General features: G+C 41.3%; 1 protein-coding gene across 1 annotated transcript; it reads right to left on the reverse strand.

Annotated features, from left to right (window-relative positions):
* Positions 1 to 448: 448 nt before the first annotated feature.
* Positions 449 to 8,126, reverse strand: hrh1 (histamine receptor H1). Its single transcript, XM_052076499.1, has 2 exons — positions 7,840 to 8,126; positions 449 to 2,780 (listed from the first exon to the last, which is right to left on the reverse strand). The coding sequence occupies exon 2, from the start codon at positions 2,611 to 2,613 to the stop codon at positions 997 to 999; it is 1,617 nt and encodes a 538-aa protein (XP_051932459.1). The 5' UTR covers positions 2,614 to 2,780; positions 7,840 to 8,126; the 3' UTR covers positions 449 to 996.
* Positions 8,127 to 15,725: the final 7,599 nt, after the last annotated feature.

Consider the following 15,725-nt stretch of genomic DNA (forward strand, 5'->3'; position numbering starts at 1 on the left):
AATTTCCCTCCACAGAAAATGAACCATATCCAAGAAATTCAGGTTTCTGCTCACTTTATCATTAGCATAAAAATGTGTCTGTCTTAAACAAAACACAAACAACCCTGAAATAACACATAAAATATGTACAGTACATTTGAATACACATTGCCTAGACAAAGAAGCTGGCACTGAACTGATGCCATGCAGCCTCAAACGAGAAAAGGAGGCCCATGTACATAGACCGTACAATGTACCGTAGACCTTGAGATCGTACGATCGCAAATGGATTGTGGACTTGCATGCAGAGGATCACTTTGGCACCACAACGCATGCACGTGCAGACAGCTGGATCGTGTGCAGCAGCAGACATGCTTTGACTTCCCTCTCAAAGTTTAGTTGAAAACTGTGAGCAGCAGTAAAACACAAAGAGATATAATCTCTGACATTCTGACAATCTCTGAGATCTGACATTCAATTTCAGACTGTGTTTTCTTTTCCTCAACTCCTCAGCAGAGCGGAAGAAAGTGGTACCCAGGAAAAGTCAGTGCCATATTGGACCGCATATTTCCTTACCAGATCCATCCGTCCAGTTACTGAACCACTTACCCTCACGAGGGTTGCGGGTGTGCTGCAGCCTATCCCAGCGTCGACTGGCGGTAGGCGGGGCACACCTTGAACTGGTTGCCAGCCAATCGCAGACATTTACTCCATAGTCATGAAACTAATTTACTGTATTCGCTCTCAGACCTGGCTTTAAAAAAAAGGACTGTATTCTGGCTTCCAAAATGCCAGTTTCATGTGGACGAAATATGAAAACAATTAAAAATCAAATTCGTGAATACCTGTACACTTGAACTAATTTCTGCATTTAAATGGCCTCATTCAGATCTGACTGTTGCAGGGAGTTCACTTGTCAAGTGTGAGTTGCATTTCTGGACTCCCATTGACCACCTAAGCGCAGCTCCATCGCAGTGAATGAGTCACTGGCTGGGTGTTGGAATCACTGCAACACTTTCACAAATTTTTGTGGAGAATATTTTTGAAGACTCTTTTAAAATTCCTATTGCACAGTGGGTAGATAAAAGGGTTGAGGGTGGAGTTCATGTAACCAAGCCATATGGTGAACATGTGCAGGTCATGGTGCACGCAGTCTCGACAGAACGCCATGACCATGAAGGCTATAAAGTACGGGATCCAACACAGCAAGAAAGCTGCAATGATGAAGCCCAATTGCCTGGCTGCCTTGTGCTCCTTGTGGATCCTCAGGCTGTGAAGTCTCTCACGGGAATGTTCGAGGAACCTTCGCCATGTCTGCCGCAGAGTCACCTCATTGTCCGGCTCCAACTCTGTGTCATCGGCCGCTTTGGACCAGGGTAGAGAACGTCCGGAGTTGTTCTTGTTGCAAAGCACCGACGTGTACCTCTGCACCTGGCTGATATCACAAACACCATTTACCGAGTTTGGCACTGTGACGTGACATTCGTTTAAAGATGATTCCCGATTCCGTTCTAAAGTGACATTTTCTGGTGGCAAGCAAGCTGAACCGAGTGAAACTGCAGCATCCAGCCTTTTCTCCTCAGGAGCTAAGGAGTCCCTTCCTGGTTTTGAAGTCACTCTGCCTTCCTTTGTTGTCACGGCAAGCAAACCTGGGTTAGGACACTCCGCACCAATCTTTCGGTGTGATCGAGAAAGGGAACTTTTATTTTTATCAAATTCCTCAAGAGAATAAGTTTCATCTAGAAGTTTCTGGTCAAGCTGCCTTTTTATAAGTTTCACCGGAGCCTCGCATTCCTTTTGGACTGATTTGGAGTCGTTTGAGGACTCTGCATTTTGCTCATTGTCCTTTTCCCCAAATGAATCTGTTGGATGAATGATCCTCTCTCTGTCTCGCAGATGTTGCCTCACTGCCAAGTAGATGTGTGTATAAAACCAAAGCATCAAAATAGAGGGTACATAAAAATTGAAGACAGCGGTAAGAACTTTAAACCATGTGACAAAGCGAAAATCTGTGTCGCACTTGTTCTCCTCTTCCGGTTTAAGTTCTACATGGCTGAAGGATCTCCATCCTAAAATAGGGAAAATCCACAACAGCGACAGCAGCCAGGCTCCGGTTATCATTACGCTTGCTTTACCTCTTGTTCGATACTTCAAGTACTTCAGCGGCTGTCGAACAGAGCGATACCGATCCAGACAGAGGATAAACAGACTAAAAATGGATGCTGTACTTGCCACGTAATCCATAATTAACCAAAACTGGCAAACCGCCCTGCCCAACTTCCATTCGTCCTGTAGCAGATACACCAGACTGAGCGGCATCACAGAGGCACCGACGATCAAATCGGCCACTGAGAGACTGACGACGTAGAGATTACCGACCGTGTGCAAGCTCTTCTCTGTTTTCACGGCGTAAAGAACGAGCAGGTTCATGATAATAGTGAGGAGGGAGAGGAAGCCCAGAGAGACACCCAGCAAGGCGCTGTGCAGTCCGCCATGGACTGGGAACGTGTGATTGACTGTCAGGGCATGGGGATCATCCGGTTGGCCGCCGCAGCTGTTGCAACTGTCGCTGTCATCATAGCTGTTTGTGTTGAGGTGAAGATGGGCCGTGGAGAGCGACGCAGCAGATTCCATCCTTCAAGATGAATGCCTATCGATCTACTCCCATGGTGGTAAACAAACTAGTGGGCCCAAACGCGTGGACAAATAGCTTGGAATGGTACAACAAAAACAGTGGCGTCTAGAAAAATGGATAATTTTTGTGGTTTCAATCAATAGTCCATTGATTGTTCTGTTTACACCTGAAAGACATAAAAGAGAATACATATTAGTTGGCTGGCAGTAATTTTACCCCTTTGAAGTGGATGCTTTCCAGCATAATGATCCTATTCCAGTTGACTTTGGGTGAAAGATCACAACATCCCGAGAGTTTGAGGGCATTGAGTTGGAAGTGATACTAAACCAGCGATGGCAACCATGACGCTCACACCCATCCCCATGGGCCATTGCATGCACGGATCTGTCGTTCTTTAGTATCAGTGGTTGCACTGCTAAGATGTCACGCGAATTGCATTGTACATCCTGCCAAACGCACTTGACACTGAATAATGACCAAATCATGGTTTGACGACAATGCTGAACTGCATCGCTTGATGTAAATATGATGAGTCGATCCCATCATTTGGATGCTTTTTTGCTTCTATGCACCAAATGTGTCAAATGTAACACTTCAGGGGTGTTTTCACACTCGGCCGCTGGAGAGGAAAAGGTTTCATGGGCTCAAGTGTTTTCTTCTCTTCAAAAATATTTAAGATTGCGATGATATTTCATGCTAAGAAGTGCGGCCTTAATGAGTAGTGTCAAACATCTGAGACTTTTTTTGTTTATTTTTTTTTAGTTGAGTAAGAAAAGGTCTGAAAAGCGCATTTAATTGCCTTGAAGAACCCATGTCTGAGTGCTTTCTAATCAATCGGGCTTAAACACACAACTTCAGTCTGTCTGTCAGAAATGTTAATGTAGCTTGACATTTCCCGTAACATTTTAAGTGGCTTTGTCTTTCACTGTCCAGCTGGCTGGACAGTGAAACACCCAATCACACATAGAGACTCACGCACATGAGATGGTGGCAAATCCAGTCATCACACAAACTGTGATTTGAGAAGCTGAGACCTAATTGCCTGTTTATCTCTGCTTGAAACCATTTGCATTTATAAAATTCCACAGCACATGCAAATTCATGGCCTTTGTATATTTGCATAAAACAGCAAGACGCCTGACGTTGTCAGTGGACAGGCTCTTGTCCTCACTGTCTGTTGTATTGGGGAGAAGATTAAAATAGATTTATGCCCGTTGCCATGGCGGCAGGTGTATGGACTGTACATTACTTTTCGAAGCATCGCTTGCTCTGTAAACTGCAGTGTGTCATTTGACCTTATCATGACCACAACAATAAGTCACCGGCTGCATTGTTCCACTAAAAAGCCTCCTTCGAATGGATGCCTGCCATTTTCTCATCAGGAAAACAACAGTCGTAACTGTTAACATTCATTTATAAACGTTGTCATTCACACGCATATATAAAACTGGTCAGCCCATGTGAACTATGTTGCTAACCAAAACATTAGCACCTACGGAAGCGCATAAGAGTTTTAAAAAAAAGAAATTCCCTGTGCAATATCAAATATGGTCCTGCTTTATGAAGACACTGCCTATTTACCGGCAATTAGTTTTCTAGTAGACTGACATTGGAGTGGTCTCTCCACAATGTTGAGTGAATGTCCCCTAATTTCTGTTCCAAGGAGAGTTTCTATCTCGTTTCCTTATGTGCCTCGGTCTTTCTCCAAAATAATACTTAATATACATTTAATTTGTTTTAAACCCCAGTTTCATTTGACATAAATTGCAATTGACCACAAATGTTGTTTTATTTAATTCAGAAATAGCATTCTAAATTCCCCTGGTGACTGCTTGCATCCATCCATCCATCCATTTTCCGATCCGCTTCATCCTCACATGGGCCGCGGGAGTGCAGGAGCCTATCCAAGCTGTCCCCGGGCAGTCGGCAAGGGACACCCTGAACTGATTGCCAGCCGATCACAGGGCACACAGAGACGAACTACCATCCGCACTCACACTCGCGGACAATTTAGAGCAGGGGTGTCCAAACTTTTTGCCAAGGGGGCCAGATTTTATGTGGTAAAATGTCGGGGGGCCGACCTTGGCTGACATTCTTTACATTGAACAATATTGTTCAACAAATTTTAGTAAGCCAGTCTGTTTCACATTTCCATTTTTATTTTAATTTCAACAATCTTAAGAATTTCTTTTGGTTCATTTGAAACAGGTATATCAACTGCAACTGCTTATTCACTTGACTTTTTCTTAAACAGAAGTCTCCTGAGTGCAAATTGATTGATTTGAAACATAAAATGTATCACTATGACTTTTCAATAGTCACAAAACCTTTGACTCGAACAACAGGGAAATGAACAAGCAATACACATATCCACAACTGCAAGGATCATTTGAAATATGACATATCAGTCAATATAAACACGGAGTGATGTCTTGTTAACTCGTGAGTGATGCCCTCTAGTGTCTAAATGCTATTACTCATTTAGTGAATGCTATTACTCATTTAGCCACTAGAGGGAAGCAGTACTCTATGAAACATCACTCCCCAGTCTACGAGACCTCAGTCAATGCAACACGTGTTCCATTGCGCCCAACCTGCGGGCCAGACGGCACTGATTTTATGACAGGGGCCGAGGGCCGGACGAAATTCGACCGCGGGCCGGATTTGGCCCGCGGGCCGGACTTTGGACATGCCTGATTTAGAGTGTTCAATAAGCCTGCCATGTGTGTTTTTGGAATATGGAAGGAAAACGGGGTACCCGGAGAAAACCCACACAGGCACGGAGAGAACATGCAAACTCCACTTGAACCCACGACCTCTGCACTGTGAGGTCGATGCACTAACCACTGGATCATCGAGCCGCTGCTTGCGAAAATATGACATTTTAACAAATTTCTTATTGTACATGTAAGAGTTTTCAGAGTTGAAAAATGAGAGCAGTTCCGAATATTTTCCGGGGGGTCTCAGCAATTTGGCTCAGATGATGGACGGGCCTGTTCATCAACTGGATACGTTCCTAATGCTGCATCACCACTGAAAGAACCATCAATTTTCTTTCCATGGCAGCAATTGACACCATTCATTAACATGTGAATGAGATCCTATCCTGCGTGCGCACATCAATCAAGCGACTTGCGCATTGCTTCGTCTCGACATTTTTTTACACCCTGCGATTCCAGTTTACAAGAGCTGGGTGTAATTTCAGCATGAATCTCCGCAACATTTGATGGCAATTGTGTTACTTTCAGCTAAGTTTGTTGTTTTTTGTTTCGAGTTTATTTGGTTCGGGACTCTTGTGTAAATTATATTAATTAAGAAGCTTTACACCGTATAGTGCCTCATGCACATGCCAGAAATGACAAGAAAAAAAGGACAATCACTCGACAGTACAGGGAATAATACATAATTACAAACAGTATTGAGTTGAAAATGTTCAATATAAGCTGCCCCAATGCAGCAACCCAATTACGGCGTGCTTGATTTCTTAATGTCATGTTTTTGTTTCTGTGAAGAATGTTTTCAGAACAATGAAGTTGTTGGCTGATACCAAGTTTAATGAAGCTCAGATTGGGAATCAGAGAATACCTTGTGATACAATATTTTTCCAACACTCCTATCACTAGAGAGTGATGCGCATTAATTAGTAAACTGTGTACATACAATACACAGTGATATCGATGCAAATGAGGTGACCTATTAAAATGACAATTGTGATGTCAGACAGTGATGATGTGAATCCATTTATATTGATGATATATCACACGCGATACAGCGGTTACTACAATGGAGTTCCCAAATCTGTAAATACGTCACAACACACAGTTAAATTTTCTCACTAAAGTAGCAAAATCATAACTCCAGTCACTTTAACTTGAAAGGCACTTCTAGGCCATACATGTACTGTAGAAGATGACAGTATAACATGGTTTGTAATCGTTTTTTTGCCCCTTCTCATTTTTATTTATTATTATCAATGCATTTATTTTTTCACATAGACAAATAACCATCTGCACGCACACTCACACCTAGGGACAATTTAGACTTTAAATTTTAGAATATTCCATTGAACTGCCATGCATGTTTTTGGAATGTGGGAGGAAACCGGAGTACCCAGAGAAAACCCACGCACCGGGGAGAACATGCAATCTCCACACAGGAAGGCTGGAGCCGGGATCGAACCCACGACCTCTGCACTGTGAGGTCGGCGCGTTAACCACTGGACAGCCGGGCCACCCATTGTGTTATATGGTCAAGTAAATAATTATTTTTTCACAGCAGTTCTACCTTTCTCCTTCAGTGGAGCTGTATAGTCATACCGAAATAAATTAATACTCAACCATGACATTTGAACACCTGAATAGACATGTGGCTAATTTTATTTTTGGGCACTCTGGTCTGATAATTACACATGTGGTCACAAGGGGCTGAATGCACATTTTTAGAATTGCATTATATGCAACCTTAAACCATCCTGCTTAGTTACTGGTAGTGATGACACTGTCAACAGGAAGATGATAATAACAACATGGGAAAGAAACTGTTAAGTGCCTCAATGGTAGAAAAAAAACATGTGAATACAGGCATTAGCAGGTGAATTTATTTGGGGGGCACTTGGAGACGTGAGTCATCCATTGAGTCTTTCGGTTTCAAATAAATTATGTCTTCTCTCCGAGGCTGCTGTTGTTCTTGTAAACATGTAATTGCTTGATAAAAGGCTGTTTAATGAAGGTAGCATCCTGTCTGTTATTGACAGGGGGGTCGAGGTTCGTTAAAATCAAATCATCTTTAGGCTTATCACTGGACCCACTAAAATGTGGACCAGTTCTACAAGAAAAACAATTTAGAGGATTAAATGTAATCGTTCTCGATTCCGCTGTTAGTGATATTTTTTGGCATCCCCCCCCAAAAAAACTATAAAATCAAATCACCTGCTAATTCTATTATCCCCGATATAATTGTACGTAATGGCCATTGTGTCTCCCTGATATCATTAGCCATCAGCGGAAGGATTCAAATGAACGCGCATCTCATGTCCTGTTCGCAGACTCATTTCTTCATTTAAGAAGAAATGATAAACAAGGGTTCGAGCAATTGAACTGCACGTACCAACTTTTACGCACGGCAAAAACGCGCCCACACTTCGACTTTAGGTCACTAAAACATACTTGAGGAACCTTACAAGTAAGCAATTTGGCGTGGAGCGAAATAGAAGGTTTGGCTCTTACCAGGCGATGTAGAAACATTCCACGATGTATTCCGACCGCGGTTGTCCCAAAATGCGCCTCCTTGTCACCTTGTCACGCAACACCTCATGGAGTCACACGAACTCTGATTCACTTGTGAAGCACTGCTGCCACCGCCTCTTCCTAATGTGATGAAGTTGCGACCAGATGATGAAGTAAAATGGAGATAGAAACTGGCGATGGTTGGCAGATGCTCACGCCGAATGCTGTGCATTCACCAGGGGATACCCAGGTCCAGACTTGCATATTGCAGGATGTGTGTGTGTGTGTGTGTGGGGGGGGGGGGGGGGGGGGGGGTAATGGTCAGAATCTAATTAGTCAAACAGTTTCAGAAAATAATGGCATCAGTATTCAAATGAATTTATGAAATTAAAGTAGGAGTATAAATATAAAATATATTCCGTTTCGTGCAACCACTTGAAAATGAAACGAAATTAAATCAATTCCAGACACCAATTTTTCGGTGCGTCACATTATCTATCTTTTCTACAAATACAGTAATATCAAGCATACATTATTGGAAAATTGGATAATGTACCATAACACAGCTGGATCACTTTTTGTGGCTGCTGCAGTTCTGAGGTACGGCTACTTACTGTGTTTGGCATGTGCAACACGTGTGGCGGCACGGGATGGCATTTCTAAGAATGAGGCAGGGTGATGGTCGTGCCCCACACCGTGAACAAAGATTTGCTTACTCATAAGTTTTTCACCATGTAAATAAAGCATGTCACCGCATACATTTATGTATAATGCCATGTGAAGGCGCCCTCTAGTCGTATCCGGAGAAATACACAGTGACACATTAACTCAGTGAATGCTGATTTTTTTTTAGGTTTTGCAAATGTATTACAAATTTTAAAAAACGAAGAAATCACATGTTGTGCAGTTTGAGCTCAGGTTTATTGATTACCCTTGCAACGTTTTCACATGTTAAAAGTAAATTGACTGGACATGGATTTGGATGAGTAGAGAGTGGTTTATAAAATGTCCCACAGTTGATCTCACAAACAGCATCAAGTCAAATGAATTGTCTGTGGATCCTCGAGACAGGATCGTCTTGAAGCACAGGCCCGGAGAAGGCTTCAGAAAAATGTCTGCTCATTTGAAGTTCACACAGCACAGTGGCCTCAGTCATCTGTGAACATTCTGTAAACAGATCACACGATTTGGCAACAACAGGGATGTCGCTCAAATCAATCAGTGGCAGGTCCCCGAAGCAAACTAGCAGGGGTGCCTCAAGCATGTGGCATGATTAAACTAAAAATATGTAGACTGCATCACTTCCATGTACTTTGAACAGCAATTCCTATTGAAACAGGGCTTTGGTGGCAACTTGGGGCATTTTAGTGTTTGTTTGTTTGTTTGTTTGTTTTAAGTGCACAACAACAAAAAACAACTTGAATTGGTGAGTTTTTCAACAAATATCTGGGGACAGGTTTCACAGGAAGAAAATCCATCCATCCTATCCTGAACAGGGTCGCGGGGTGTATTCCAGCTGAATTTAGGCGGAAGTCAGACTCCACCCTGAACCGGTTGCCAATCAGTCACAGGGCACATATTGACAGACACAAATGACTATTCACACCCATATCCACACCGTCACTGAGTGAGAACCGATCCCACAATGCCAGTAAACAAGTCAAGTGAGTGTACACCATCAAAAAAAAAAAAAGTCAATTTGTGAATTGTGAAGTGAGGATTACTGTATGCCCATTTCAAAGTGAAGGAAAGATTGTTCTGACATAGATGGTACAAAGAGTTAACAGGACCCATTTATTCAGAAGAATGATTATTGTTTCTTACATAGAATGTGATCATGAATGCACTTTCTAGCACAGGGATGGGCAAGTTAAATGCAGGAGGGGGACACATTTTTTCATCAGTGCTACTGTATGACAAAAATGCTAGTTTATATGTTGACCGACATGCAAAATATGTGCTCTTAGTCCATTTCATTTTGGATAATACATTATTCAATTCGTTCAAAAGTGCCACTATGCTAACCCAACAACAAAGATTTTGAAGCTAAGAAGTGCAGTCCAGTGCAAGTGGCGTTCCTGCATTCAAAAAAATACTATACTAATATTATACTGATTCTAATACTGATCCAAATATCTTTTTAAAGTAGACTATACATTAATGTAAAAAAAAACATCCAGATAATTCTATCGTGTGCCACTACTTGATTAAATACAATGAAGTAAATTCAACACACCATTTTTTTCCAGTGCATATTGATATTTTGATATGAAACGTTTTGGATCTGAAGCAAAAACAAAACCATAGTTTTTTTGACCTCATTGTATCAATACTTTTGGAGAGAGGTATAACTCAGGGGTTCTGGTATATTTCGGGAAACATACAGTACCAGTCAAAAGTTTGGAAACACTTTCAAATTGAAATGGTCTCAAACACATGAAGAGCTCAAGAAATCCAATCAATCTCTCCATAAATTAGTATTTCTCTAGCAACTTGTCCAAATTGCCATATTGTTGTCCATATTTCACTTAGTACGTAGTTATCTCAGTGTCTGTATTGAAATAAACAGATGAATACACTCATCCAAAACAATGATTGATCATTTTGATTTCAGTTGACATTTAATTAATTCATGAATAAAACAGTAAATGAAGTCACATCTTATTGTTATTTCTATGCAATAAAAATTTAAACTAATATTAAATATGCATGGAGACAATTATTTATGGGTGACACAGTGGTCGACTAGTTAGCATGTCCACACCAGAGTGCAGAGGTGCCGGGTTCCATTCCGGCTCCGGCCTCCCTGTGTGGAATTTGCATGTCCTACCCGTGCCTGCGTGGGTTTTCTCCGGGTACTCCGGTTTCTTCCCACATTCCAAAAACATGCATGGCGGGCTCATGAAACGCCCGCAATTGTCCCTCGGTGTCATTGTGAGTGAGAATCGACGTTTTTCTATGTGTGCCCTGTGATTGGCTGGGAACCAGATCAGGGTGTGCCTGGAGACAGCTAAAATAGGCTCCAACGTGCCCTTGTGGGGATAAACGGATTTGAAAATGGATGGATAATTATTTTATTGGATTAATGGCAATTCTGACCACGTGTAAAATGAATTAATGGATAGTAGCATGTATTGAAGCATCTTTTAATGTATTCATTTATTTAATATTTTTTGAAGAATTAATTTTGAATAACATTAATCCACAAATAAATACATATCCGATTATTTTTCAAATGTTTATGAATAAATATACATTTAACCTCCTGACTACCAGGGAAAAAATGTTGTCCAATCACATTTATTTTGAAATTCTTACTCCTACTTTTTCTAACCCCTACAGATTTGGTATAATTGGAAAGCACTAAATGTCCTCTTTAGAGTAGCAAAAGGAGTTAATGTGATTGGATGCACTGAGTGGGAGATATTCAGGTTCACAAATGTCCTCTACAGAGGACAACTTTGAACTACTGTTAGTCAGGAGGATAATCTTTATTTTTTTAAACCACTTATATTCGGAAACTGGAACGAAATGGAAAACAGGCGTCACAGAAAAGCCAAAGCAAATTTATTTTGAAAGTTAGCACTGACCTCTGCTGGTTGTTTAGATCGTAGTGGACGTTTTACTGTAAATCCGAAGCACCTTCAAGGTTTCTTTGGTTATAGGCTATTAAAAATGTTACAATTAATTGTGACGTATAACTCGTGGTTTTGAATCCATTTATATTTTTCACATATATTTGAATAGCGTTTGTTGGATTTATTAAACATTTAGATACGTGGATAGAAAAATACACCACCGTTATATCCGACTCTTCCGACATCTCCTCCTTTTCCACCATCCTCTCCACCCTCTTACAGAGGGGGCCATCCGATGGCCACCAGGGGAAAAGGAGATTTGGGAGTGGAATTTTCAAAAAATTGGAGTAGTGTTTTTTCCCCTGCTGCGACGAAGGTTGACTCATCCGGGAGTGAGGTACGAGACGCTTTTCCCATGATTGAAGTTGCAGATCCAGACATAAAAGGTGAGTCGCCTGTCATTCTTGTTTATAGAACATGGACACAAGAAGATGTAAAAAAAGCCGTAGACGGCATTACATCACATAAAATTGACGTGGTACAATTTGTCCAGAAAATGGAGGATCTGCGAAAATCATATCATCTAAATGGAGCTGAGGAGCAACAAGTTTGGATGGCGGCTTGTTTGACAGTAAACTGATGGTGTATACTGTATCGATATTTGGATGCAGTGAAGTCTTCTCGCGGATGACAAAATTAAAAGTTTGGATGTGCTTAACTTGGTTGTGAGCGGTAGTAAGGTGAATATTTTGGTTTGTCTGTAGGGTTGTGTCTGCGAATATGTGTTGGATTAGTCTTTGCGTGTGGGTGTGTAGATATGCGTGACTCTTGGCGCGACTCATGGAGTCTTGTTTGTTTTGTTTTCTGGCTTTTGCAGTGTAGAAGGTTTGTATGGCATCTATTATAATTACCGGTACTTGTAATTGAAACTGTTTTTATTATAATTCCTAACACCACTTCAGCTTCATAATTTCAACCGGCGCTACATGAAGTATGTGTAAATCAGGTAAAGAAATAAAATGGTTGAGTATGGGTGTGGTGACACAGAGAGTTTTGGATACTTATAGTGGGTGACAGGCAAGTGAAAATATTGATGGTGAGACGTAAGGTGATGATGGAAGTTGAGTATGTTGAGAATAAAGAAAGGCACGGGCAGGTGAGGTTTGACACAGTGATGCTACGAATGAGGAGGTCACCGTGTGTTTAGGTTGAAAAGGGCCGGAAGGTCACGAGATGCTTAGATGGTTGTTTGTAAGTCGTAAACAGTGGACGTGTGTGGGACGTTGTTAACTTTCTGGGAGGAGTTAGAATGTTTAAGTGTAAAGTGAAGGCCTTGATCTGGATGATTTGTGAATGTTAATGTCTGTGGGTTTCAGTTATCTTATTTGTTTTATAAATGCTTCTGTTATGCTGCTAATTGCCAGGATGTTCCGATTATGTTCCAATGTTTTTTTAGATTACGTTCATAAGATGCACATTTCTCTTGAAACCTGAGAAGAGCCATCACGGCTCCTGATGTGGGAGGAATGATGGTCTTGTCTCATGAATTTGGAAAATTCTGTTACAACTTTGCTATCCGTAGATTGTGTTGTGCCTTCCGTCATTATGAAGTTTAATGACTAGAGTTGAAGCTATCATCGAACATACAAATTCTTGTTGGTTTGAGTCATAAAAAAACCCGTCAGATTTTACGACACATCTCATTTGTGCATACACAGGCTGGATTTCTAATTTCGTTTGTCACAAGAGCAAAATCTTCCAGCTTTAATCAGCACGTTTCAGGGTCACGTGTGAATAATTTACAATTGGCTTCGTTAACTTAGTATGACTGCACGTTTTAAGGTCAGTGGCATTTTTGAGTATCACGCACCCTAGGTGGTGTTTACCAAAGACAGTTGTGGCATAGATAAGCCTTTTGGCAGCAGTGTATGGTGTGAACTCTGCATGCTGGAAGAGTGCTAGAGAAAAAAAAAAAGATAAAGGGATGAGCTGTTGCACACTAGCATGACTTTTTTTGTCGCATGGTTGGCATTTATTTTGTGTGTCTATGTTGTTATGTCGATCCCCTTTAACGCTGGAAAAATGCACAGTGCTTAACCGTGCTACTTTGTTGTTTTTCCTTTACTTCCTTTCCTTTGTTGTACTTTCCTGATGGGTGTTTGTTTGTTTGTTTGTTTGTTGGAATGTGAACGGGTAATAGTGATTTGAGAGGTTGTAGGAGGAAGTATAACAAACTCATCTAATCTTATCTCCCGTTTTGTGTGTGTGTTGATTTGTTTCATATTAATATTGCGATGACCTGCATGACTGCCTGATTGGAAACTCTAAATTGTCCCTAGGTGTGAGCATGGGCTTGGGTGGTTGTGCTTGTGTCTGTGTGCCCTGTAATTGGTTGGCGACCGGTTCGGGTTGTCCCCATCCTGCTGCCCGGAGTTGGATGGAATAAGCTCCACTCACCCCCGCGAACCTCGTGAGGATAAAAGCGGATCGGACATTGAATGACTGAATGTATTGCTTCATATAGTGATGGGTCGTTTTTTTGGGTACATCTCGGTTTAACGGGCGAAGGGAGGAATCTAGATATAAACAAGCGCGTTTTGCGGGCTATATTTAGGTAGGTTTGTGCGACTTTCAGTTTGTGCACAAACTGTTTGAGCATATACGGGAGCATATTTATGCGTCGCTTTTCAAAATTGGTGCCCCGTTACATTACGGCATCTCATCAGTTTATTGGCTTAAAACTGATTTGTATAGTTATTTTGCGGTTTGCTTTTGGACCTCTTTTTGGACACAGCGGGTGGGTCGCACATTTTCTGGTCAGCATGGTGGCCAACGGCCATCTTGATGTCCAAGTCGTCAGGGTCCATACTGTCGAGCGACTCAAGATTTGACGTGCGATGCCTGCAGCAGGAGCTCATTTGGCTTTTCTTTCTAATGCTTGACGGTCTTTTTGACGAGGACATGGAAAATTTACTTTTGCTTTCTTTGTTAAGGTCGTGGTTGTTGTGAATGTGCCTTGTTAAGTGGAGTATGTTGTATAACACGTGAAGTATTGTTAATTCAGTGTGACGAATGTTGTTCGTTTTTGTATCATGTTGTGATAGTTACGCGGCTCACACGGCAGCGATTTCTTTTTTCAGGGGGGACTTGCTGACTAACAGCAACATGATAACGTTTTGGGTTCAGTTCACTTCTGTTTTATGTGCGGCAACATGAACCCAAACTTCTTTTTTGTGTCATGGATTATTTCACGCATTGGCAGGGGGAATGGTGTCTCTGGTTCGGAAACATGATACAACCTATGGTTTTAGCCAATGTTGGAATACGGTACATTTTGAACTACATCTCCATTTCAGATAATGTAGATGGTTTTCGTTGAATTAATGAGGGGGTTTGGTTGAGGCTTTTCCAAAATGGGTCGAAAATTGATAAACTGGAATGCATGTTTCACATTTTATTTGAGACACTATTGCTCCTGCCATCCACAATCTGCAGGATTGGTAGCAAGTCTGAAAGTATATGGTTAAAATTCGATTAAAGAAATTGAATTGAAATTGAATTGACTTATATGTTAATATTACGAGAATGGTGTTTTCTTCTTTGTTCGAAATATTGTTTGGGAGACTAAATATATTATTGATAATTTCTACAAAATTGTGAACTAGGAAATTAAGCTGATTCGGTTGACAATATGTGAGAATGTTTTGAATGAAAAAAAATGAATTGAGATTGCCGTAGGACGATTGTGCTTTTTCACAGCAGGTTCCAGCAGACATGGCTCTGATTCGAAACATGAAAAACAAACATTGTGTTTCTTTGAAGTGTTGATGACCACACCGTTTGATGGACATTGTGAAAAGGTCATCTCGACAGAAACATCCACTGAGGAAGGTGAGCGAAGTCCGGTGACGCGATGGGCACAGTATTTTAGTTACTGGGAACATCAAACGACCGGCGGAAGAAGTTTCAAGACACCTTTGCACTCATTTAGGGTGTGTTTCTGTCGACATGCTAGAATATCAGTGGTGGTATGTCATTTCCTGTTATATGATCACACTAACACATGGTCGACTGTTCTCCTTTTTTATATGGTATTTGTGCTCTCCTTTAGCACATGTGAATGGGGATGTATTTTTTTAATAATAACCTACATTTTGCAAATAGATCTAGACCAGGGGTGTCAAACTCATCTTTGAGGCCGCTTTGGGGTTACACCTTCCTTCCGTGGGCCGGTACGACGGTGAAATTTGATTAAATGGTTATATTTTATTAATTGTATATGGATGAATTGTGCCAATTCTGAAGCCA

This window comes from Hippocampus zosterae, chromosome 9 (genome assembly GCF_025434085.1).
Source record: "Hippocampus zosterae strain Florida chromosome 9, ASM2543408v3, whole genome shotgun sequence".
In the NCBI taxonomy this organism is placed as follows: Eukaryota; Metazoa; Chordata; class Actinopteri; order Syngnathiformes; family Syngnathidae; genus Hippocampus; species Hippocampus zosterae.